A 25,468-nucleotide genomic window follows, 5' to 3' on the forward strand; every position below is an offset into this window, starting at 1 on the left:
AATTAATGTTGGACTCTGACAAGACTTCTCGGTCATTTTTTAGAACTGTTTCTAGGGGGTAGCAGTTATATACTTTGGATAGTCAGCAAAACTGAAGTACTAGACAGTCCTTTACCCACTCCAGTGTTCTTGCCTGGAGAATCCCAGGGACAGGGGGCCTGGTGGGATGCCGTCTATGGGGTCGCATAGAGTCGGACACGACTAAAGCGACTTAGCAGCAGCAGTAGCAGACAGTCCTTTCCTCTGTTCCTTGGAAAACCCCAACCTCCTTCCTGCTTCAGCAAGCAAGTGAGGAAGCTGTGTTAGTGGGAGAGATATGTATGCTTGTGCCAAGAGCCAGGATCTGATTCTTGGACTCTAATCTCAAGCCTCTCATTGACAGGGCAGCATCCCATCAGTTCAGGGCACAGTATGCAGATGCAATCCTGAGGACCAGCTGTATTACATGGGTGCTTGCTAATGAGGAAGTGTGGAACAGAAAACAAACTGAGCTGACCAAGAACTCATGGTTTTCCAAAGCAGCATTTCAACCAACCCACCAAACTAGGTCCAGAATTGAATGTCTCTGTTTTCCAGGCATGTCACCCCACCGAGATGGAGTCTGGCTTTCATCCAGAAAGGAGCACAGGGGGAAAAGTTGAGAAGGAAGAACCCTGGGTTGTCGGAGTAGAGATTAGGGAATGGCTGGAAAAAAAGCAAAGCTGGGTAATGGGTGTATGACCAAGAGGTAAAACATAACTTTATGCTTAGGGAAGATGGGAGTGTCCTTGGCTACAGAGGATGAGGGAGGGACTGCTTGTGGGATGAGGGTGAGGATGGTGTCCTGTGTTCTGGGACCCTGCGTACAGAGTCAAGAGAACCCAAGAATCGAAGTACACGGAGTTAGCACATGGGCTGCCTTTTCCCGGGTGTCCGTCTGGGCAGAGTCCATTGCTTGGGGCTGACAAGAATGCACTTGTGAAGATGGTAAGAGGAGAAGCCAAAGCACAGTGACCAGTTGGCATTTATTAGTGTAGTTATGGTGTGTCACTGTCGTAATAGTAGTAGAGGAACCATGACTCTATTATAATCACAAATAAATAAAGCTTATTTTTAGGAAAATTCTAACCGAGTAACTGAAATCGAGCAGTGGTACTAGAGGAGTCCAGCCTTGTGTGACACAGGAAGCTGGGGTAGAAGTCAGGAGAAATTCTACATACAGGGAGCTTCCACTTACGGCCCCTGCCCCAGCTCCCTGGCTAGAGCTGACCATGGCTGCAATTACAGAATAAAAGGAAACCTAATGGAAAATGCACTGAAACACGTGAGAATACACGGACTTGGATCTGTTGGGGTGAGCTGACCATAGCAGACAATCCATTCTTCTCTTTGCAAAGAGGCCTAGACGTTAGCTTCTCCGGACCGCTTCCGAGAGATGTGCTCCAGGTGGGCGTGCTCTGAGGTATCCAAGTCAATCTCGTACTTGGCGAGGATCTTGAGGATGGGCCTCAGCTTCAGCCACCACTGCTCCTTGGGGATGCGGTGCCTACAGAGGAACGAGGTAGATGATGATTTAATCTTCAGCACCCCAATCAACTTCTATCTGAGGCTATGGGAAGAAGTGGAGCAGCAGAGGCTGAATTTGGGACCTAAGCATGAGATCTGAAATAGGTATAACTACAGATGTTAATCCTAAGGAAAAAGGACTGAAGACGTGAACAGCCTGGGAAGAGCAGATCTCAGCAACTGCTGGGGAGGGAACCACCCCAGGAGGCAGATGTACTCACTCAAAATCCGTCTGTTCCTTCAACTCAGTCACTGGTTGGAAGACCAGGGCCCTCTTACGCATCCCCAGAACACAGCCCGAGTCTGGGGAATTGGCAAAGATCCGCCCTGCAACAGGGATAGTCAGTCAGCTTCTATGCTGGGAACCGGCCTCTAGGAAAGCGGCTCACCCTCTTACCCCACCTACCATTACGGTAACTCTCTTTGATTTTCCCTGACATCCAGTTCATAGCCTTTGCACCCATCTTAGTGGCAAAATTCCTGTCGAATGGAGTTGGGCTCCCACCCTGGAAAAAGAGTGATAAAAGTTCAAGGGGCAGGACTCTAATGAAGTGGCAAAGACATGGTAATACGCAGAGAAAAATGAAAGGATGGGTCTCAGGTTTATAACCAGAAACAGGAATCCAGAAGTCTTAACTATGAAAGGAAATCCTGAAACCGGGCAGGGCACAAGGGCGAGCTGGGCTGGCAGGTCTGGCGGTTTATCAGCTCTAGGAGTAATTAGTACGAGGGGATGCTTGGTCTCCCAGTTGCCTCTTCTAGCTCCCTGGCTGCATGACCCTGTTCATTTACTCCTAATCTTTCTGGCCTCTCGGTCAGCTCCCTGCCCTTCACTAGCCTAGCAGCTTTTGTCACTCACCATCGATGAACAAGTGTTCCTTGTGACCTAATCTGGGTGCCTTGGTAGCACCTCAGAATAATATAAAACATGATGCAGTTTCTCTGAACAAAGCAAAAGTAAGTGGGAAAATGGGAAGGAAGGAAAAACAGAAAAGAGGTCTTCATACTTTATCCAATAGTACCCCATTCCTTCAGAAGCTGATAAGCCCATTCAAACTGAGATAATGTGAATTCATCTGTGGGTACAGAAAGGTCAAAGGTCAATACTTATGCCGCATCAGCGGGGAAGGTTTGGAATGGGGCAGGTCTCAGACCACTAGCAGCATCTGTGAGTGAGTCTTGGATGCAGATTCCTTTCCCCTGGAAACCCTAGTGAGTGGAGACAGAGCCCAACCCTGGCAAGGTGCCCACACTCATCTCACAGGGTGCTCACGAAGGCAGCATGGTGTGTGGGGAAAGCACTGGGCCAGCTCATTTTGGCCTCACTCAAGCCTGATTAGCAGCTCTGGGAAAATTACTTCTCTCTGAGCCTCATTTCCTTCATTGAAGCAGTGGTTCTCAACTGGAGATGACCTGGCCCCCCAGGGAACATTTGGTAATATCTGGAGACTTTTTTCAGTCACACAAGTGGGGAGGGTGTGCTACCAGTGAGGGCTCATCTAGTGAGTAGAGTCTGGGGTGTTGCTAAGCCATCCTACGACCCACACAACCACCACAAAAAAGTTTCCAGCTCAAAATGGCAAGAGTGCCAAGGTGGAGAAACTCTGCCCTAAATAAAGAGGCTGAACCACAGAATCTCTCAGGCCATTTCCAAGGTAAAGACTTGTGATTCTGTGACTGCGGAGCCTGCAGGCCTGTGCTGTGGCGGCCCCAACAGCCACCAGCAGGTGGGAGGCCACTGGGAGGCTCTGGCTGCTGGGTGGGGGTTTTCTGTGGCCTCTGGTGACAGCATGGTGCGTCTGCCCCACCTGCTGCATGTGGCCCAGCACGTTCTTCCTGCTGTCGAAGATGCCCTTCCCCTCCTCAGAGTACAAGTTGAAGATGAAGTCAGTGGTGTAGTTCTCATTGCACTTCTCGTTCCTGCAGAAGAGACAGCAGCCTGTGCCCGGCGCTGGCCCTCTCCCTCCTCATGCCTTCTCCAAGCTCTGTGGGCTTTGTCCCTCCCAGTTCCATCTCCTCCCGGGGTCCGGGCTCTCCCACACTGTATTCACAGACTCCACGGGGTGCGCCAGCCAGGGCTGCGGTCTGGCCAGGGCTGAAGCCTGACTGCTGCTCCTCCGCACTCAGGAGCAGGCCAGGGACGAGGCTACTCCTCACTCAGGAGCAGGCCAGGGACGAGGTACCTTAACACCAGGCCCCTCTTCACAGTCGTTTTCATCTTCTGCACCAGATGCTCCACATTCACCTGAAAATGAAATGGAAAATCCTAAACCCGGCTGAGCAGGCCTCTACAGGAGGGAGAGGCACACGAGGAGGGCGGGCTGCTGACAGCTCAGGGCTGGCCTGCACCTAATCCCTTTAAGAAGGTCACGACAGACAGACAAGCGAAGACCCAGCTGAGCTGGGCAGAGCAGGCAGAGGGAAAGCTGGAGAGAGTGTGGGAACTGTCAATCTGAAGCCCCTTTCCATCCCTTCCCGATCTCCCTTTCTAGGGGTTTCAGTTCTTCCACCCTGAGAGAGCCAGCCCTGCCCTCGGTGTCGGTCTCTAAATGGGTGGCGTCGTGGACAGCAGTGACTCACTGCGGAGAAAACACCCCCGTCTAGGCTTTGAGTCAGGGGTGAAGGAGGGAGAGGGTCACCCTCCACTGATGGCTGGGCCCTTGGAGTAGTGAGTTCCCGCAACCTGCCAACCTCCTCTGTGTGGTTCGAGTGAACGAAGATCTTAGAAATGAGGATCATAAGGGAATCCCCTCAAAAATGGAGTTAGTGGTCCGTTTGGTAGCAAGGAAAATCTGAAGTAGGGGGGATGTGACTTTTTCAATCAGTTAAACCGCCTACTCAAAGTTTAGAAAAGTTTTATAACCTCACTGAACCTTGTTCATCTGTAATATGGAGATAACCCCTCCCGTGCATGGCTGTTGTGAAAATAAAATGCAAAAAGGCACATAAAGGGCTTAGCTGCAGCCACCCTTCAAATGAATGCTCCAACAGGAGGGGCACCACATACAGAATGTCACACCACAGCACGCCTGCCTGGCGCTCTTCCGAGGACTCCACAGACCATCAGCTCTGTCCTTGCCTTAAGCTCTCACAGCTTAGGTCGCCACGGGGACATGGGGACCAATGGGGCAAGGGAGAGCCTCCTAACAAGCTCTGGGTAGCCGTCTACCTGCAGGTCTCGAATGGTGAAGGGGTCCTCAAAAATATACGCAGCATCAGCCCCGGCTGCCAGGCCTGCCATGGTGGCCAGGTAGCCACAGTAGCCGCCCATCGTTTCAATGATAAACACACGGCGCTTGGTGCCTGCCGCTGACTGCTTGATGCGGTCACACGTCTGCAGAGACAACACGTCAGAGAAAGACAGGGTCAGGGATGTGACTCTTGTCACTTCTCTGGGCCCCACCATCACCCGACTCTGGAGCTATGTCCCCCTAGGCCAGCAGGGCCCCAGAGCCCCCTCCAGTTCTCGCCAACAAGGACGGCAGGCACATCTGGCAAGTGCAGTGTGGACCTCCTCCCCCAGAAGGAAGCTATTCCTACCCTTCCTGTGCTTGGACTAGGGGAACTATGATCTAGGGCCTCAGAAATGAAAAATCACTTGGAGTGCGGAGTACAGATGCATCTCCAGGCTAGAGGACTCACAGCGAGGAGGATGGACACAACGTGTTAAGTGCGTGTGGGCAAACTCAGAGCTTGAGAAGTATTCTTCTCACACTGTCACTTGGCTGGTACAAATCAAGTGCTCACTTCCTAGCCCAGACTCGGTCCAGGGACTGGAGCCCCAAGCCAGGGGCTGGGAAGCCGCGGGGACCCTCACCATGCAGATGGTGTTGAGGGCAGTGTCAGCTCCCACGCTGAAGTCCGAGCCGGGCACATTGTTGGAGACCGTGGCAGGGATGACCACGAAGGGGATGCAGAGCTCATCATACTGCTTCCTGCCTTCCATCAGCTCCAGGCCCCCCGTGTAAGCCTGAGAAGACAAAGCCACGGGGGCAGGAATGAGGGGGAGAAGGCGGGAACGGGGGCAGGAGGAGAGGAAGAAATGGCAGGGATGCTCACCTCAAAGCCCCCGATAATGACAAGGCCCTGAATATTAAACTTCGTGATGTTGGCACTGATCTGTTCAAAGCTCTTCTTGGGTAGAGTCCTAGTTGATTGGGGTGAGGGGAGGGGAATAGAATTTGGGGAAGAGACAGCAAAATCAAGGGAGAGAAAAGCGAGCGTTAGAAGGCACTGTGTTTATAATTTCTTAACTTGCGCCCCCTTCATACCCCACTCTCACCCTGTCCAAGGACACATGCTGGGGCTCTGAGTCACCAGAGCTGCTAATGGATGTCCGCATGGACACGTCTGCCCTCTGAGGACCCAGACGACAGCACTGGTCTCAGCGGACCCCAACCAAATGAACGGATGCCCACATGCAAGGGCTGCCTTTAGGGTGACTAGGTGGAGGTAATCCTGGTATGCCACTCACCTTTTAGTCCCAAGTTTAGAACCACCTTGGCCAGTCCAGCCCCCGACGTAGCTCCATCCAGCTTCCTCGATCTGCAGCGGGAGGTCACACAGGTCTGCATCATGGTCTGCCACCACTGCCCGAGCCCTGAGCCCATCCCCTTGGCAGAGCTGTGCCAGGCACCAGCTTCTCCCACCTCACTGAACGTCCTCCACCCTTACAGCTCACTCACAAATCTTACACCGGGCCCTGTGCTGAACTCTGGGATAGAGAATTATATCAGACACGTTGCTTGCAAAGGGCTCATTTCAGTGCCTCCTGCCTCTTCCCACTGCCCTAAAATTAAATACAGTAGCTCCCCCTTTATCTGTGATCCCACTTTCCAAGCTCTCAGTTACCCATCATCAACCTTGACCCAAAAATCCTAAGTGGAAAATTCCAGAAATAAACAATTCCTAAGTTTTAAATGGTGTGTTCTGAGTGGCGTGATGAAATTTTGCACCATTCTGCTTCATCCCACCCAAGACGTGACTCATCCCTTTGTCCAGTGGGCCCACACTGTGTACACGACCTGCCTATTAGTACAGGGAAAACATGTAGTACACAGCTGACCCCTGAGCACACGGGGGTGTGGGTGCCCACACTCCAAAGTCAAAAATGCACATGTAAATTTACAGCCGGCTCTCATATGCACTGCTCTGAATCCATGGGTTCAACCAACCCTGGATCATATAGTACCACAGTGCTTGCTATTGAAAAGTTCTGGGGAGTTGCCTAGGGGTCCAGTTAGGACTTAGCGCCTTCACTGTCATGGGCCCAGATTCAATCCCTGGATGGGGAACTAAGATCATGGGAAGATGTGTGGCACAGCCAAATTAAAAAAAGAAAAATTCTGCATTTAAGTGGGCTCACGCAGTTGAAACCCAAGTTGTTCAAGATCAACTATACATAGGGTTTGGTGCTCTCACAATTTCAGGTATCCACTGGGGATGTGTCCCCCGCAGAAAACGGGGGACCCCTGTATCTACTTCTGCTTGAACCCCAAGAAAAAGGTTGTGAGGGACGGGGGAACACAGGGGAACAGACAGGCCAGCTGCTGCCCGTCTCCTCTGCACGGCTGCTCCCGGCCCTGCAGCCAGCGCCCCCCTACCTGACCCTTGGCCAGGCCCTCGAAGCCATCGTGCACCACCAGCATTCGGTTGCCCTGGATGAGGCCGATTCTCACAGTGGAGCGAACGGCTGCGTTCATGCCTGCGGCCGGCGCTCCCACGTTCATCACGGCCACCGTGTGGGAGCCACTCTGCGGAAGGAAGTGGAGAGGGAGGGGGACAGGTCAGTGAGAGGAGCTGGCCTCCGAGTCCCTCATGGTCCTGAGGGCACATCCCTCCCCCAGGGAATGCCAGCACAGTCTGCCCCTCCCCCACAGCAGGGAAGCAGAAGTCTTCACCACAGATCAATAAAGCTGCGATTCCTGATCCCAGACATCACTGCACAATGAACACGAGACCCTCCAGAGCAGTGTTGCTCAAAGTAGGATCCTTGGACCACCTGTTGTATCAGATCCACCCAGGGAGCTTATTAAATCTGCATATTCCTGGCCCCACCCCTGATCTGATCTCCCTCGGAGGGAGGGAATATGCATGTTTAATAAGTAATCCAGATCATGCTAGTGTAGATAAAATATTAAGAACCACTACACCAATGGAAGAGATGGTTCAAATGCACTTAGATGCGATTACTCCAGATTTGCCCAGAGAAATAACACATGAGCTTCTTTTCCCTTCCTTGCATGCTATCTTGTCAACCCTGAAGTAGATGTGGGTCTTGGGTTCAAGACATCCAGGGCACACTAAGAACACAGGCTTGTATCTGGGGTGAGAGAAAATTAACTTAGTGGTGTCCGAGTCTCAGCACTGAAGACACAGGCAGGCAAAGAAGTTAGCAAGGCTGAAGGCTGAGTGGACTGAGGGGCGCGCTTCATAATGGGAGGATGAGGGAGAAAGAGGGCCAAGGGGAGACAGCAGCTTGCCAGTACCTTAGACTTTGGGGGTCTGACGTGAGCCAGAAGCTTGTATACCTCCCAGTTGTTCATGAAGCTCCTAAAAAAGGAGAGAGAGAGACAGCGGCGTTTTCAGGCCATTCCCCAAGGCCCGCAGCCAAGGGGATCTGGTCTGAAGTTCTGTTCCCAGCATGAACTTCCACAGGGCAAGCTTCCAAGGACATGAGTGGAGCCTGAGCAGGGATTGGGGGCGGGGGGCGGGTGGGTATAAACCAGCTTGAAGTTCCACAGGGCAAGCCTCCAAGGACAGAAGCGGAGCCTGAGCAAGGATTGGTGGGGCGTGGGAGCAGGTGGGTATAAAGAGGCCATAAACTTACCAAACACCCCTGAGCACCACCCTCACCTTGCCTAGAGACCCTCATGATCTAGCTGGGTCCACATACAGCAATAACAAACTGTGAAAAGCTAAGGCCAGGGAAAGAATCCTGGGAGTGAACCAAGCCTCCTGGCCATCTCACAATTAGTTCTCTTTGGGAAGAAACTGTTGCACAGACAATAAGAAGAGAAGAAAACAGAAGCTCCTATTTTGGGTCTGTGCTACATCGATTTCTGGCTTCATTCTGATGTCTGATTTCTGTGGCTAGTGAATTCCTGGTCATCTCCTCACCGGCCCCTCAGCTTCAAGGCCTCATCGAATCTCCTTTCATCCATGGCCCTGGTCACGTCCTTGGTCTGAGGGAGAAGGGCAACACTCAGGCCAGGGTTCCGCACACAGCTGGGTTCCTTCCCATCCCACACTGAGATTCTGCCTGGCTCTGGGCTGGTGACTGGACCCTGCCCATCCAGGACCCACCCACCCCCGCCCCAACACACTTTCACAGAAGGAGAAACGTCAGTGTTTTTCCTTAATTTTCTGAGTAACGAGCAGCAGAAGAAAAGGGCTAAATCTAGGCTCTATTTACTAGAAGATGTGCAGGATGGCAGAGCACACACAAATAACACAGCATCTCCCTCCATTCTACACCCAGGGCTCCAGCCTCACGGTGGCCTCTAAGTTAATAAGAAAATTAAGACTGGTCATCTGCAGATGACCACTTAGGAAGAAAGTCTGATCCCTGCCCCATGCTTCCACCGCTTTCTGCTCTGTGAGCCAGTGCTTTAGCTGGGGGGGCTTTCAGAGATACAGTTCCAGGCGAGGCTGGAGCTTGTCTGGCCTGTAAGCCATTAGGACTCCGGAGTATCAGAGAGAAGCATCCAGGAGCTGGGGAGCCAGGCCTGAGAGGCAACCTGACACCTCAGCTCCCAGCCACTGCATCTGCTCTGTGGTATCAAAGGAGCGATTCCTCTATAATTAGAGCCATATTTCCTGAGCACTCAGCATCCTCCAGACCACTTACACATCTTCTCTCCAATCCTTACACTCATGCTCAAGGTGAATACTTATCAGTAACCTCGTGATGGTTCAAGAGAGAAATCAGAGTGAGGGATGAGCTATCCAGCCAGACCTTGATAATATTTCCCTGCTTTTAATAGGTTTGGAGAGAGAAGCATGTCTCCTGCGAGTGGGTTTTAGGAGATATTGGGTCTCATTAGGTAGGATGTAGCAGGCTGCATCTTCTTTAGGAACATCTGTCAGATGGGGAAACTGAGGCTTGGAGAGGGGACAGCTCCTGCACAGAGCCCCCTGAGTGCCTTTCCCTCATGTTCCTTCCTGTGGCACACAGCCTCCCCACCTGCACCCGCCTTGGCAGCCCCAGGAGCTGCTCTCTCTCCCACTCAGATCTCACACGGATAGGGGCTGGGGCTAGTAGGAAGGTGGGTTGGGGTCACTACTCACCACCTGGACACACTCCATGAGGGGCAGGCGCACAGCCTGGTTACCAGAGAGGCTCACCACACAGGCTGGGGTGTCCGGGGTCCCCTCCAAAAGTGCCATTACTGCTTCCACACCCATCCTGCTGCCCTGCAGGAAGCAAAGCCGTTCTGGTCCAAGCCTCCCCTCTGGTCTCAGCCTGGAGGACCTGGTCATCCAAGGCCCTTTCCAAATCACGAGCTGAGTTCCACATTTAAGGACTATAGCCAAGAACTCATTGGGCTTTACCTTCTGACCCACATTTCATCTAAAGCTTGATGATGCTTCCTCCTTTTGCCAGAAGAGCCCCCAAGGATTCTTCCTGGTTCCAGGGAACCATATCCACTATAGTTATCAAGAGAATTACTGGGGCTGAGTAAGAGTCCCTTCTTGATGAAAGTAGGATGGGGGTACAAACAGTGTCTAAGGTTAGATCTTAATCTTTCACTCAGGCTGTAAGATATTCGACCCTAGTGAAGCCTAGCGTCTCCCATCATTTTTTGCAACAAAAGAGAACTCTTGAGCATATGGCAATGAGTCAAGGCCCACTGCGGTCCAGTAGCTGGTGACGGAGCAGTGTGAGCAATGGTTGAAGCCCCTGTGCTGGGAAGGACAGCAAGTTGAGGGTTCCACAGAGCCCCATGACTTACCAGGATTCTGTCAAAGGCCGACGGTGTCCCACCCCGCTGCACGTGCCCCAAGACGGTGACCCGGGTGTCATATCCCAGACGCTTAACCACCAGCTGAAGGGACAGAGAGAGATGCAGAGTCAAGGAGAGGAATCAAGCAGGGACCCAAATAAATCAAGGATGACTCAGCCTCTTATCTTGTAATGATTCCTGGGTGGGAGGAAACCAGGGGGCCGGACACCTGGGGAGAGATGTGCACAAGAACTAAGGGGAGACTCGGAAACTACTGGGGAACGGGCCTGGGGCCGGTAAGGTGTCACAGCCCCTCTGGCTCCATCCATACTAACGTTTTTGATGTCTTCAGAGGTGATTGGTTTCCCATTCTTGTCAATCGCACCCTCAGCTACGATGATGATGTTGAGACGAGAACCACGGTTCCTTGTCTGGTTGAGAAAAAAGTGCAAAACGGTCAGTGTCATAAAACTGATGGACAGGAAAGCCATCTGCAGCAGAACAGGGCAAGGGGATTTTCAAAGGGCAAGACAAAGTGCCAGTACCTCGCTGAGCCGGCGACAAAGGTGTTCCTCCCAGTCGTCATCTGGTGGACACTCGGGAATAAAGACCCAGTCGGCCCCACAGGAGAGGGAAGTGACAAGGGCCAGGTATCTGAGATGAGAGCCAGTAGTGTCAAGGCAGGAGCTACAGATCGCAGCCAGATGACCCCATTCCCGACAAGGCCACCTAGTGCCATTGGAGGTGGAAGGTCTGCGGAGCTCCTGTTTCACTCTTGGGGTGAGACAGCTGCTCAGTGAGCTTCTGCCCCTCAAGAGGCCCTTCTATTCACACTCACCTGCCCCGGTGGCTCCCAATCTCAGAGCACTGTCTGCTCTTTCACACTGTATGTGTACAGTGTGTAAGGGAAGTGGGTGCGGATGAGGAAAGGTGGCCACACCGAGGGAAGTGTGTACACCTCCTGATCCACCCCCACGGGGAGCCCCCCGGGTCCCCGGAGAAGAGGAAAGGGCTACTGCTTGTACACGGAATAAACGAGTTAAGATGGTGGGGCAGTCTTACCCACAGTGCCGGCCCATCACCTCCAACACAAAGGTCCTCTGGTGGCTGCAAGAGAGACACAGGGCTCACACAGTCCAGATGTTCCTATGGCCAGACCTGCGGGCCACCACCCACATCGCGGCCCAGGAACCTATCCTCAATGTATGTTTATGCTGTGGGCCTTCTTCTGAGAGACCTGGAAGACCCAGGGGAATTGCTTTAGCCACAGGGTGTCCTTCCCAGGCCTGATGGTGTCAGTACTGGTGTCAGTACTGAGGCACTGTGTCTGGGAAGGAGGGACCAGGAAGGGAGGGGGCAAAGGGAAAAGAAGTGGAGAGAGGACTCGACTGACCTGGAATCCTCCAGGATTGCCCTTGGGAGACTGCCACCCCTCTGTACCCCCATTCTCCTGCACTGCCTCCCCTGAGTCCCTCCCATCTGACCTGTGGCATGATGGCCTCTACGATCTCTGTGATATGGCTGGAAAGGTTTGGGGGGGCCCTGAAATTGTCTTAGTCATTTAGGAGATCCCACAGGTATTAAAGCCTGCAGAGCAACACGTGTGGGTAGACAGTGGCCAGAGGCGAGTCTTATGGTATGGAGCAGTAAAATTCAGTGCTCCAGGGATAATTCTTAGTAAAAACAGTGTTCTAGTCCCCAGAAAACTGATCACAATAGTATCACAGCTCAAGCACTTTCATCTTTTCTAGTACTCAGCCAGCTGATCTATTCCAGCTCCATCCTTCCACGCTGCTTCCTCCTGGGCCCCCACCTCTGAGCGGTAGTAGTGATGGCATCTACAATCTCTATGATCCGGTGCAGGGCAGAGTCGGTGCCAATGGTCATATCAGTGCCACAGAAGTCATTGTCAATTGAGCCAACCAGCCCCACGATGTTCAGGTAGCTGGACTTGGTAGCCTCCTCTGCTGTAATCTTGCCTGATGAGGGGAAGCAAAGCGGGGGGCCCTGCGTGAGGTCCCCAGTGCCAGGGAGCAGGTGCCTGGAGAGGGCAGGGGCTGCAGTCCATGGCAATTGTCAACAATGGCAGAAAGAGGAGAGCAAAGACTGCCTCTGGGTCTGGGCAACAACTTTCTCCCGTGAGAGGAGGGGCGTGGTGTGCACATGCGCAGAAACCACACTTACAGAGCAGCGCTCACCTGATTTCTGGAGGTCACTCAACAAGTCACTCCACTCAGAGCGGAAGGTGTCGGCCCCAGTCAGGCTGCCGTCTCCCCCAATGACACACAGGTTGGTGATCCCACGTTTCACCAGGTTGTGGGCAGCTCGGAGCCGGCCTTCCCGTTCCCGAAAGTCCTTGCACCGGGCGCTTCCAATCACCGTGCCTCCCTTTGGGGAAGAGGTGGGAGTCAGCTCCCCAGGTGACAAGGCCAAATTTGGGCTCAACAGGCTAGGATTCCCCCATCCCAACATCACCACATGGCTCCCTAGGAAGTTCCCTGACATCCTGAAGAGTCACTGGCCCCTTCATGTACGTGTATGTGTGTGTGTGTGTGTGTGTGGTTTTAAAGTTTTATTCTTCATGAAAAGGGTTAATGAAACTCACATGAGTTTCAAACTCCAGAATCATGAATACTGATGTTTAAGTCTGTTGTCTAAGGGCATATAATTGTACAAGCTTAGCCATTAGTGGAAGACATGTGAGTCTCAATTGCCTTTGACACGTTTCTATTTCATTTGCCTAGCTAGCTTGACTGCATTCAAAGTTATTCACTTTATCTTGATTTTCAGCTTGATTTGCATGAGCCTACATGGAACTTTCCCTGTTTTTCACCTCCCTGTAGTTCACTGAGATTTTTTTCCCCCACTAGTCCCTTCTAAAGAAAGGTGAGATGGTGCTGGCTGAGGCATTGCGGGGTCATTCCCACATTCCCACGTTCTGCTACACCTCTTAGAAGATGGTTAAGATGGGCCTATGCCACTGAAGGCTTTGTCATGGTGACCGTCCTAAAGAGACCTAGGGAATACACACATATATGTAGGCTTCTAAAATGATCTCCATCTTTCTCATCTTAGACATGTAAGCAGCAGCAGCAGTGACTTCAGCAGGGGCCAAGCACTGCCAGTCCTTTCCCCTTTGCGCCTGGAGATCTGTGTGCCAGTGGGAGGACCCCCAAGACCCAGGAGTTCACAGAAAAAACAGCTCTGAGTAGGGAAAGCCCTAAACTCCCAGGAGCTTGTACACACCCCAAGAGAGGAGAGCACACCCAGGGTTTTCACAAATCATATGAACTCTGGGCATCCATGCCTTCGTGGGTATTGATGCAGAATTTTGGCTCATTCTCAGACTACTTTAGGGAGGTGCCATTGCCTGTTTAAATCTTCACTAAGTGCTGTTCATTGTTTCTCCTCATGGATTTTTTTTAGGGGATTGAGGTAAAGAATGAGAACACAAATGTAATGTGTAGATTTTTCAGTAAATCAGAAAATGGGTATAGAATGACTTAGAGAAAGTAGCAAAAGGGGCTCTGGATACAATCAAGATCATCTTAGGGTTTTTTTTTTAACTCTAAAAGGCTATCCCAGTTCCTTCCTTCCTTAAAAGGTTTGGTTTCAGGTCACCTCATCATCATAACATGAGCACTGGCAAACTTCAGCTCTACTTCTGGCTCCGGCTCCAGTCCCCTGATGAGGTTATTTTCAGGGCCTGACCTTCCCCATGACCCCAGAGCAGGACCCATTACATGCCAGCTCCTCAAATCTTACCTATGACCTTTCTATAAAGAACAAAGCGTCCTGTGATCACATCCGAACCCTACATCCTGCCCTAGGAAACCAGGGTGATGTTTTTAAATGCAAAGAGTAAAGGGTAAATGTAGCCCCTCTTTGGTCATAGAAACCCTTCCTACTAAGCCACATCGCAGGGAATTCAGGAAACCATGAGCCCCACCCAAATGGGGTGAGACAAGGACAGCACAAACAGGGGACAGAGCCCTCTGGAACATACCAGCTGAAGCATCATCGAGACACTCTCCCATGTGGCTTCCCGGATGTTATCTCCACCATCTACCAGGCCTTGATAACCCTGTAGGATACATTACATCCATTCAGCCTCTGCTAGGCTTCCCCCAAACCCCCAGGATTAAGACAGGGTCCCTGGGAAGAGGTTCCCTGAGAATCAAGTCACCTCCCATTACTGATGCCTGGGTGCTCCTGAGAAAAACACAGTCCAAGGCAGGAGACATCAGTTGTTCCAATACACTCTTCTAGTTTCTCTCATTCTTGAAACATCAGGATGCCCTTCCTAACATTTAATCTCAATTTCTCTTATTTATGGCTCATCCCATTTCCTCCCAGGGGAACTAGATGACAGATGGTTTTGATAACCAGCAAAAGAGGAAAAAAAGAAGGGGATGTTAGAAGGAGAAAGGAGAGAAACGTGACTTGAAAAGAGACGATAACACTTCAGAGAAAGGGCGAGAGAGAAGAAAGGGAGACAGACGTTAAGAAAAGAAGAGTGGGCAAAGGATGAGTGCAAAAGGAGAAGAGGGAAGCAAGGAGGAGTTAGAACCCTGGAAAGTAAGACAACCGCAGAAACAGACTCATCCTCCTGAGGCTCTGACTCTGGATGTGAAATACTAAGTTGTTTCAGCTTCCCTCTCTGTTTGGGGGGAGCTGAAGGGAAGGCGGAATTACTTCTTACTTTAAATTGAGCAGGCAAGACGAGGATCTGGTCTGCAGATCTCTGGGCCCCACCATCATTACTGGAGCCCAGAGTGGGAAGGAGTGATTCTTGGGGACACAGAATCAAGAGCAATTAGACACGTAACCAGGCGATAAGGAGCGAGGGTGGGGAGAGGGAGTGAAAAACAAAGAGTGATGGGGATCAGAGCAGAGAACCAACCTCATGGACAAAGAAGACACGGGCACCAGTATAGATGCCAACACGAACCACAGCCCTGACAGCAGCATTCATACCTGCGAGGAGGAAAGAGTCAGAGAGAAGTTACTCCTAAGAAAAGTAGCCCTGGGCTCTAAGACCTGAGTCAGTCTTTTTCCAAGGCTTTTCTCTGAATCTATAATCCCCTCATCCAAGTCTTCTGTGGTCCCCATTAACCCTGAATTACTTCACTCAATGTTAACATTACACAACTTACCTCCATTCACCTCCCCAACCTCCCAAAATTCCATCTTTCCTAAAACGTTTCCATGCCAGGGCAACCTGGGGAATAAGCATCTTGCATGCTTTTTGTGGGGTTAGATGCTGCTAGATGCTTGTCAACCATCAACTCATTTAATCCTTCCCACAATCTGGGAGTTGCCTCCATTTTAGACTTGGAAACGGAAGCTCAAATAGGTCGAGGTTACAGAGCGAGGATGAGGTCAGCTTTTAATCCAAATCTGAAATGTCTAAACCAACACTGCTGACCTCCATGCTAATCCCAATGGCTACACCAGGCTTTTCCTTGTCTTCTGCAGTGAATCTGGCATCTGGCTTGTATAGGCTTCTCAGGACAAAGACATGACTCTGGGCTCAGTGACCTGACCCTTTGCAAGCTATTCATGAGCATGTCCATTACTGGCTGGTGGATCCTCCCAGTCCCCACACATACACAGCTTTTTAGTGTTGTTGCGTTGGTGTGTGTTCCAGTGTGCACCATGCAATGAGATCCTCTGGCTCCCAAACTACCAGAAGAGGCTGTGACCAAGTGTGCAGGCACAATTAGTGGAGACTCTATGCTCTCCTTCTCCTGTGCTGATCTTCTCCTGTGACGTGTGTGTGGCATGTGTATGACGAACCCAAACAGCACGCTGTAAATTACTGTTTCCACTGGGAGAAGCAACTAGGCCTGAAACAGAGGGGAGAGCCTTTCCCGCATCCTCGTCTGTGAGTACCATCCTTCTCCTAGCAGCTGCTCAATGACAAGAACCCTGTCTTCCAAGAGTACAGGGGGAGCTGACCTGTCACAACATACAACGCAGGGTGGTGCAGACAACCACAGTAGAAACAATGCCATTGCTAGTGCCCAGCAGTCTCACTGGTGAGACATTCCTGGATCTTCATCTTGGTTACCCTGTCGTACCTTATAATGTAAGGAAGGGCTTAGAGTGATGCCATGACAGATCAACTTCTTGTGAACCACTTAATCACCCTCCCTCAGGTAGCCCTGTACACATTACACATTTTTGTTTCAACCTAAAATCTATTCATGTGGTCCTTAACCTGCCTGGAGAAATACCAGTAAGCACTCGAGAAGCCAGTAATTGGAAAAATCTGCAGCAGCAGGCTAAAACCCATCATGAACTATTGCATAATCCAAAGCTATCTGGAACTGAATAGAATCAAAAAGGCCAGAATATCTATTTTTCAGGTTTGTTTGTTTGCAGGTCGACAAAAGTTGGTTTTACATGGCTTTAAGCTCCAAATCAAACTTAATGCCTTACTATTTACTTACTTAACAAATATTTATTAAATACCTCTCATGTTCCTAACTCTATGCAGGCAGTGGGAAAGATGCATCAGGGTATGACAGAGTGTCTAGGGATACAAAGATAAAGGACTTGGGAATGGTCCTCAAGACAAGGGGAGAGGGACTTTGCTGGTGGTCCAGGGGTTAAGATTCTGTGCTTGCACTGCAGGGGCATGAATCCTAGTTGTGAAACTAAGATTTCACAGCTGCTTAGCAAGGCCAAAAAATTAAAAATTTAAAAAAAAAACACGGGAGAAATTATAGTATGGTTCTAATTTGGATCCTTATGGAGGGGATTTGTACAAAGTGCAATGGGGATGAGGAGAAGAAGCATCTATGACACCAGGAGGAAGTCAGGGAAGGTGATACAGAAAAGACTGCATTTGTCCTGAGACCTAAAGGATAATTTCCTTTCAAATCTTTTGGTCAGATGGACGAAGCTGGGGACAGTGTTATAGGCAGGAGGAATAGCACAAATAACATTGAGGGTCAAGGAGTAGCCTTACATAACTCTGTATTATAAAGAATAAACTGGAAAACTATAGAGAGATGAAGCTGTGCAGCGGGGCAGGGGCCTGTGTGCCCATTGAGGGAAGGCTAATTTTTATTCTGGAAGCTGGGGTTTGACTGGGGATCCATGGGTGATGGTTTCAGGGAATCCATGAATCCCAAGAACCTGTATGAAAAGCTTTGTGGGCAAGGGCATTTCTTCTGAGAGAAGGTCCACAGCATTCACTGATTCTTAAAGAGGTCTGTAACTTAAAAAACATAAAAGTTATAGTCAATGGGGAATCTTTGAAGAGCGGAGGGACATAATGAGCTCTGTGGATCAGAAAGATCACTCTAGCAGCGATGCGGAAGACAGACTGGAAAGAGGGAACATTAGAATTAGATGGCTGCCTAGCTGCAGTGACAAGAACAATCGGGCCTCGCCTGGGCATTTAGGACGGAACAGAGACTGGGCAGGAGAACCTAGGAAACAGAAGCAATGGGACTTCCATCTAATCAGTACATGATTAGATTTCAAGGTGTTGGAAAGGAAGGAGGATATGCTCCATGACTGCCTTAGGCCCCAGGGAAAACTGTGCAGTTAGCTGAGCGGAGGTGGGTTTGGGTTTGGGAAGATCAGGGTGGGGATGATACAGTCATATCTGGATGTACTGAGTTTGAAGTTCTTGTGGGTCATCCATGCAGACCTGGAAGACCGTCTCGAGAAAACAGGTAAAATTAGAAGGGAAAGAGGCAAAGAATGGAACCCTGAGGGACACCAGTGTTGAAGGAATAAGGAGCAGCAAGAAAGACAGGAGGAGAACCAGGACTCAGCAACATCTTAGAAGCCAAAGGGGACAGTTTCAAAAGTGGGAACTCTGACGTAGGTGTCTGATAATTGATCCGAGATGAGAACTGGAAGGTTGGGCTTGCCAACAAGAGGTCACTGGATAGCACTGATGTCAAAACATACTTATTACATCACCAAGGCAAAGTCTAGACATCTATCTGATGGACTTGAAGGAATCAAAAGTGAAAAAATCTATGAAGGGAGAGGCCTTCCCAGAAGCTTTAGGAAAAGCCTGTGTGTATTAAAAAAACATAAAGTCAGAGTCAAGGGAAAGCCATCAGTGCTTTAGGAAAAATGAATAAATCCAATTTTTAAAAATCAGGACAAATACGAAACTACCGTTTATTTTCTAGACTTTCCCAAGGCCTGTGGGATTCTCTTTTGGATACCTGGAGGAGTATAAATCTGTAATCTTACAAAAGAAGGAAAAAATATTTTTCTGAAATGTATAGGTTGGAATGTTCTTTCCTGCTCCTGAGCTGAGGAAGGGTAGGGGAGAAAAAAATTAAAGGAAAACAAATCACTTCAAAGGTTTTAAGTGTAAAACAAACAATAGATGGTGGGCAAGAAACATCTAAGTCTCTTGGGCAGAAGAAAAATCCCACAAGAGAAGAAGATTCTCCTTTCTCCTCCCTCTGCCTTTTTACCATACCAACTTTCAGAGGTCATCCTCCCTGCCTCAGAACTGGATATCTGAGTGTTTCCTAGAAATCAAGTTTTAAGACCACTTTTGTGCCTCTGTACCCTTAGTTCCCTAGAAGTCACAGACTGGGCTGTATAGATTATACTAGAAAGTCCCAGTAATGCTTTGGGCTCTCCTACTTAATGTCACCGGCCTGTTCTGGTCCCAGGCCAGTCCTTGGCTGTTTCATGTTGCCCTAAATAACCCTCCATGAGCAGCTGTCTACCTTATTAGAAGCAAGACGAAGGATAAGATTACAGGCACCGCTCAGGGGTACTCTGGGCACAGCCACGAGGGACTCTGGAGAGCATCAGAAGCACGTACTTTGGAGTCTCCAATTACAGCCTGTTGGGAAGAGGCTGTAGGGAGGACTACAGGGGATGGGTCTATGACATGAGATAGGAGAAAACAAATAAATGACTTGGTCACTACCTTTTTGCTAAAATTTTTCTTTCCACCTTAACTGAACTTTGAATAAGAAAAAAAAGGACATGAGGAGCAAACGTTTGTTAGATATAATTATACTTTCTGACGGCTACATAATTAAAAGTTGTAAATCCTAGAACAGCTATGGAGAGGAAATAGAATCCTATTCCAATGAACCTTTAAAAATAGGATAAATATGCTTTTGGAATAGACTGCCTGTCTGAGGACAGAGGGATAGAGCAGGTGACTAAGGTCCTTTCCAGCAGAATATGCCCATTTCATTAGCCCAAATGTAGTGTGGTTTCAGGCAGATTGGGACCACTTCTGGGCTGGAAAGGGGGTTAGGATCTGGCATCTAATCAGCCCAGTTTCTGAGTTCAGGATGTCTGATTCTTGGCCACTCTTCTATTTTAAGATGCTATTAGCCTTGCTAATAGTGGCGCTAGTGGTAAAGAACCTGGCTGCCAATGCAGGAGACCTAAGAGACGTGGGTTTGATCCCTGTGTTGGGAAGATCCCCTGGAGAAGGGCAAGGCAACCCACTCCAGTATTCTTGCCTGGAGAATCCCATGGACAGAGGAGTCTGGTGAGCTACAGTCCATAGAGTCACAAAGAGTCAGACGCAACTGAAGCAACTCAGCAGCAGCAACCTTGCTAAGGTCAGGGAACAACAGAGCTGAGGCGCCTCTGGATCTTATAGAGCTGACCTCTCTCTGCCATGTGGCCTACAGCCTCTAGGGAAAAACCTTCCTGTGCCTCTCCCTGGGAGAATGAGGGCCCCACAAACCTATCTCCAGGCAGGCCACTTCTGCATTTGAGCTGTTATAATTAAACGTTTGAGCAATTATAATTAAACATTTGTTCAAAATGTTTCACTTGGGACCTTTCAGTTGGGACCTCTCAAATCTACTTTGAGTTTGCTGTTTCGCTTCCTTCCTCCCAAGAATTCTATCCTACCACTCTCTGTCCCTACTAACACGCACCTGAGATGTTATACGGCTTTGCAGTGGGATATGTCCCTGGGTACACTGTGCCTGTCTCTAGAATGAGGGTCTCTCTGCTCAGGATCAGAAGCTGTAAGGGCTCTGCTGCTCTTGGATCCATGTTAAACCCTAGACTTCTTTTTTTTAAACCTCCTTCCCTCTCCAGAAAGCTCTGCTTCTTCATAAATTCATAACTCTGTGGACCTCATCTGGATTTTTAGCAGGCTCTTGCTTCCCCTAATCTGACAATCCAGTTCCACAGGCCACCCTACCAAGGTTTTAGGACCAATATTCAGAGTTTATGTTGAGGAACTCAGTACTGATATGAGATTCTTTCCAGGAGAGGAGAGAGAAGCAACAGAAACCAGGTCTGTGTTCCTAATCTGGCCACTATTCCTAAACTCAGGCCTCTTGCCTCCTTCCTCTGTTTTCCTGTTCATAACAGATATCACAATTATAATTAAACATTAGTTTAAAATATACTTAAAGTCTAGCTTTACTAACATACTAGTTAGAAGAGTCATAAGAACAAAGACGATGCGTGAATCTTTCACTGATGAAGGCGTAGCATCTCCCATCCTGTCTGGCACACAGCAGATGCTCAACAATTCACTTTTTATTGAATTGGTGTTGTATTTACTGCATCATGCACCGATTTACGCACTTTACTTGAATGAAGAATTCAGTTTCTCGAAATCTATCTTTTCCACGAAGCCTTCCCTGGTTAGTCCAACCAAGACCTACCATTTCAATACATAAGTGGATTCTATCCTAAGAATAAGGATAGAGTGGGCTAAGTAGGATAAGTGGGCTAAGACACACTTGATTATTGTTATTTATGTTATTGTTATTTATTAAGAATTTTAATAACATATGACATCTTTCCTCATTAAATTACAGTTCCCAAAGGAAATCAGCGTCTCCACAACACACAAGACAGGGCTCTATACAAAGTGGGTGTTTAAAAACCCAAGGGAAGAGAGGTGCAGAGGGAAGGGGAGGCCAGCTGAGATCCCCTTCTTTCTCTCTTCATCTTTCCATATACCTGACAGTTCTGACTCCCAGGTCTCCTGGACTCAAGCCAAAGGACTTAGCTTTCTTCCGCCTGCCGCCCCCCACCCACCCTCCACAACCTTTGGTATGTACTGATTAACTGCTGCTTTTCCTGTTTGTTTAAGGGTGAAAAGAATGGAAGAGCAGGAGAGGTCAGAGAAAACAGAACGGCAGAATGACGTGGACGTGCGTGCGCCTAGGAGAAGGAAACGTGTTGTGAGAGTGAGGCGCCTGACCCTGGTCCACACAGGAGCCCTGACACCAGAGTTGGCTCCTGAAGATTTGCTAGAGCCCATCAAATACCAGTTCCAAATCCCCTCCTTTTCCCAACATTTCCAATGTACTTGAAGTGAATCCACCTACTGCCTTCTCAACAATTTTATCTCTTTTTAGTCTCCTTTCCAATCCTGCTTGAGAAAACACCAGTTTTCTGAGTACCGAAGGACCCAAATTGTCCCAGATCTTCAGAGAAACTTGGAAAGAAGCTTTATGAAGACCTAAGTAAGTTCAGGGGGGAATGGATACATGTATATGTATGGCTGAGTGCCTCTGTTCCCCGCCCAAAACTATCACAACATTGTGAATTGGCTATAACCCAATATAAAATAAACAGTTCAAAAAAAAAAAAAGTAGAGCAAGTGAAATCCAAAAGCAAGTGTGGACTTAGACCTAACAGAGATTTTGGGGAAGCCCCAGGTCCCTGTGTAAATGCACAGCAGGAGGATCTTAAGGAGGATAGTTCTGTTCTACAGGCTAGGGCTGAGGGAGTCAAGAAATTCAAGGGGGCCTCCCAACTATGGTTTTTGTGGGTTTTGCAGGGCCTCCCAGCCAGGCCCTCTCCCCAAGCTGGGCCCTCTTCCTTACCTTGGGCATCGCCACCAGAGGTTAACACGGCGATGGCTTTGCCGATTCCCAGGGTTTTGGCTGCATGGTGCTCATGAGTCATGATCCACTCTAGAATTCAAAAGAATGGCCAGTTAGGATACAACGGGATTGAGGCTGCTATGAGCTTGGAAGATGGCTCTGTTAGACTGGCTAGAGCCACCTCACAGTCAGGCTGTCCCACTATACTGAGTCTGAGGTTTGCAGCCTAGGATCTTTGGACTTCTTCCAGAAAAGAACCACACCCTCGCAGAATGACAGGCTGAAATGTCACAGAAATCAAGCCTAAGACCGCAAAAGTCCTAGCTAATCCCTCCCACCCCAACTGGAGCCTATTTGGAGAAGAAGCTAAGGTCAAGGAGAAGGGTGGGTGACTGAACAGAAATGAGAAAGGAGAAAAGTTAAGTTAGCTTCACAGAATCCTCTCTTTTAATGAAGGGAAGGGCTATTGCAGAGGACAGGAATCAAATGAGGCTTAGGGCACTTCGAACCAACAAAACAGAAACAGAAAAACAACAGTAGGTTGGGTTTTGGTTAAGATTTGAGTTGGGTGTTATGGAAATGGGCTAAGTTGGAACGGGAGTTCCAGGTTATACAGGCACACTGGAGCTTGGGCAAAATAATGGTTCAGGCTTCGGAATGGTGAGGGACTTTCTCTGGCTTTTCCCATCCCTCTCAGGGTCTCTGCCTCCTATGCATCTCTTGATCCTTTATCTTCAGGCCTTGCCCCTCACACTAAACACTACCAAATGTGAAGAGTAACACAAAATCACTGCCACAGAGACATGAATATGTACACATAACATGTGAACACCTTCATATTTTTGTCTTTAGGACTTATCTCTCTCAAAGGAAAATACAAGACATACTTTCGCATCCATAAAAATGCCAACTGAATCATCACTTTCCCAGTTATCCAGGCTAACCAACCGCTGTTATTTTTAAAATTTATCTCCTCTTTAATCTCAAGAATCAAAACAGTTACCAAACCCTATTATTCTCCTTCTTATTATCTTCCTTTATCCTCCTTTTCTGTCCTCATGGCCTCTTTCCATCTGAATTGTTTTCTTCAATAGCTGGTCTCCCTCTGCTTGTGCTTCCCTTCTCCACTCTATTTCAGACACCAAATAAACCTCCAAGGGAAGGTCATAGGCCTCTGAGGCCTCAGTGGAGAGAGGATTCATTCACACGATCAGAAGCTGATGACCTTTAAGTACAGCTCATGTTTCAGATGTGAACCCTGGGACAATCAGGGTAGCTGCTGATAAATACACAGGTCACATCCACATATAAATCCATACACAAGCCAAGAAAATACATGCAATGAGACACTCATGAAGAAAACATACACAAACATACGTAGTGTTGTTAACAAACACAGGTTCACAAATACGCTGCATATAATCAGTACTGACAGATAAACCCAAACTTCTTGGGTTGCATTCAAAGCTTCCATGACCTAACTCTTGCCTGGAGCTCCAACCTTGGCTCCTGCAAATTTTCTGCTCCATTAACATCTAAACATCACTTTGTTCCTCCCCACTTCTGTGCCTGTGCACACTGCATCACTTGTGTGGAAGGCTACCCTGGCTCTTTCCACAGATCAATATCCTACTCCATTATTTAAGGCCTGTCCTAGTCACATTCCTGTTAAACCTATTAAGCCTTCACTGATTACCACAGGTCAAGGAGTACTTCTTTCTGAACCTCCTCAAATCACATAGTGTTTCTGAAACCAGATCACCCGCTTAGCACTGAATTATTGCTTTATGTGATATTTTAGTTGCTTCTTATGTGTTGAAAAAGTTGGGCTAAATAAGGAGTCAGCAAACTACAGCCCAGGAGCCAAATTGAACCCTTCCAATGTCTTTGTAAGGCAGCAAACTAAGAAAAGTTTTTACATTTTGAGTGGTTGAAAAAGCAATTTCATCACATATAAAAATTATATGAAATTCAGTTTTCAGTGCTCATACCACTCACATTCTTTTGGTAATTATCTATGGCTGCTTTTGTGCTACAAGAGCAGAGTAGATTATTGCAACAGAGACCCTAAAACATTTACTATCTGGCCTTCAAAAGAAAAAGTTTGCAGATACCTGGGCTAAAGATTGCTAAAGTCATTTTCCCTAACTAGACTGAAAGCTCCTGGGGGTTGGGGGGATCATTTTCATTTGTTAAAGCTTCCCACAGCCTACCGAAGCCTGTGCACATCAGTGAACTGACAACTGGAGAGGCACACAAATATAGAAAAAAATTTAAATATGCTTGGATACATATTCCTTCTACTTCTAACACATACAGATACAAACAGGACTTAAGAAAGCACATAGCAACAAATAGTGAGAGGAACACAAACACACAAGAATAGAGACACGCTCCTATTTAATGAGTGTTCATGTGCAAATTTCTGCAGTTCTCAAGAATAGAAAGCCTAAGTGGTTGCTGCAAATAGGAAGGCAAAATTTTGGAAAGAAAAGAACAAAACGTTTGAGTACTGTGCCAATCCCTTTTTCCCTGAGTTTTCCTCTGCTTATTCACTCTGGGAGCTCATCCCTGATAGAAATCCATACAGGGATCTTCCACCCACAGAGGCTTCAGTGACGGAGAGAATGCATCATAAACGGGGGGAAGGTGGGGAGTGCTGACCTGCAAAAAAAAACAGCTCAAATTCTTCTGCTGCATCTCTAAAATTGTTATAGAGGCACAAGACACAGATATACAAGCAGAGTCATAAATAAATGGATCAACAGTGACACACATGTAGAAACAGACATGTTGAAACCTATATATAAAATCTCAGGTGCGCAGAAAAGCACGAGGGAGGTAGAAATACAGGAGAGGCAGCATCCTAGGAGCTCTGACTTGAATTGGATGAGTGCCAGGGCAGGAGTCAGGCTGCCTAGAGCTACTAGGTCGGAGCACCACCCACCCATCCCTGATTCCCAGGCAGAGACAGGGTGTGCACGCCAGGGAGACGAGTCAGGGAGACGAGTCGAGGGGCTAGGATTCGTCACCCATCCCCCCTCAGCTCCTCCTTCTGATGCCGCACCACCTCTTCTTTCCCTGTCTGCTCCCTTCTGCTCACCCACCGCCAACTCCCAGCACGTTCATTCCCACCTCGCTCGCTCTCGGCTATCCCCCTCG

At 48.8% G+C, this 25,468-nt stretch overlaps 1 protein-coding gene across 3 annotated transcripts in view; it reads right to left on the reverse strand.

Moving 5' to 3' along the window:
* Positions 1–970: 970 nt before the first annotated feature.
* PFKM (phosphofructokinase, muscle) overlaps positions 971–25,468 on the reverse strand; it is a 24,770-nt gene continuing 272 nt past the window's right edge. Inside the window, exons 1-23 of one of the 3 annotated variants that reach the window (XM_010837502.1) lie at positions 23,310–23,454; positions 22,307–22,396; positions 15,394–15,467; positions 14,497–14,574; positions 12,689–12,878; positions 12,304–12,469; positions 11,553–11,597; positions 11,036–11,144; positions 10,826–10,921; positions 10,500–10,592; positions 9,835–9,960; positions 8,665–8,729; positions 8,034–8,097; positions 7,149–7,298; positions 6,020–6,090; positions 5,605–5,692; positions 5,363–5,515; positions 4,715–4,879; positions 3,729–3,790; positions 3,354–3,465; positions 1,952–2,051; positions 1,767–1,872; positions 971–1,525 (exon numbers count right to left, since the gene is read on the reverse strand). In XM_010837502.1, coding sequence (XP_010835804.1) covers positions 1,381–1,525; positions 1,767–1,872; positions 1,952–2,051; positions 3,354–3,465; positions 3,729–3,790; positions 4,715–4,879; positions 5,363–5,515; positions 5,605–5,692; positions 6,020–6,090; positions 7,149–7,298; positions 8,034–8,097; positions 8,665–8,729; positions 9,835–9,960; positions 10,500–10,592; positions 10,826–10,921; positions 11,036–11,144; positions 11,553–11,597; positions 12,304–12,469; positions 12,689–12,878; positions 14,497–14,574; positions 15,394–15,467; positions 22,307–22,388 — 2,340 coding nt within the window. In that variant the 5' untranslated portion in view covers positions 22,389–22,396; positions 23,310–23,454 and the 3' untranslated portion in view covers positions 971–1,380. Of the gene's footprint in view, positions 1,526–1,766; positions 1,873–1,951; positions 2,052–3,353; positions 3,466–3,728; positions 3,791–4,714; positions 4,880–5,362; positions 5,516–5,604; positions 5,693–6,019; positions 6,091–7,148; positions 7,299–8,033; positions 8,098–8,664; positions 8,730–9,834; positions 9,961–10,499; positions 10,593–10,825; positions 10,922–11,035; positions 11,145–11,552; positions 11,598–12,303; positions 12,470–12,688; positions 12,879–14,496; positions 14,575–15,393; positions 15,468–22,306; positions 22,660–23,309; positions 23,455–25,468 lie in introns of those variants that run through there. The other 2 variants (XM_010837499.1, XM_010837501.1) reach the window with 2 other exon arrangements.

This window comes from Bison bison, unplaced genomic scaffold (assembly GCF_000754665.1).
Source record: "Bison bison bison isolate TAMUID 2011002044 unplaced genomic scaffold, Bison_UMD1.0 scf7180017864077, whole genome shotgun sequence".
NCBI lineage: Eukaryota > Metazoa > Chordata > Mammalia > Artiodactyla > Bovidae > Bison > Bison bison.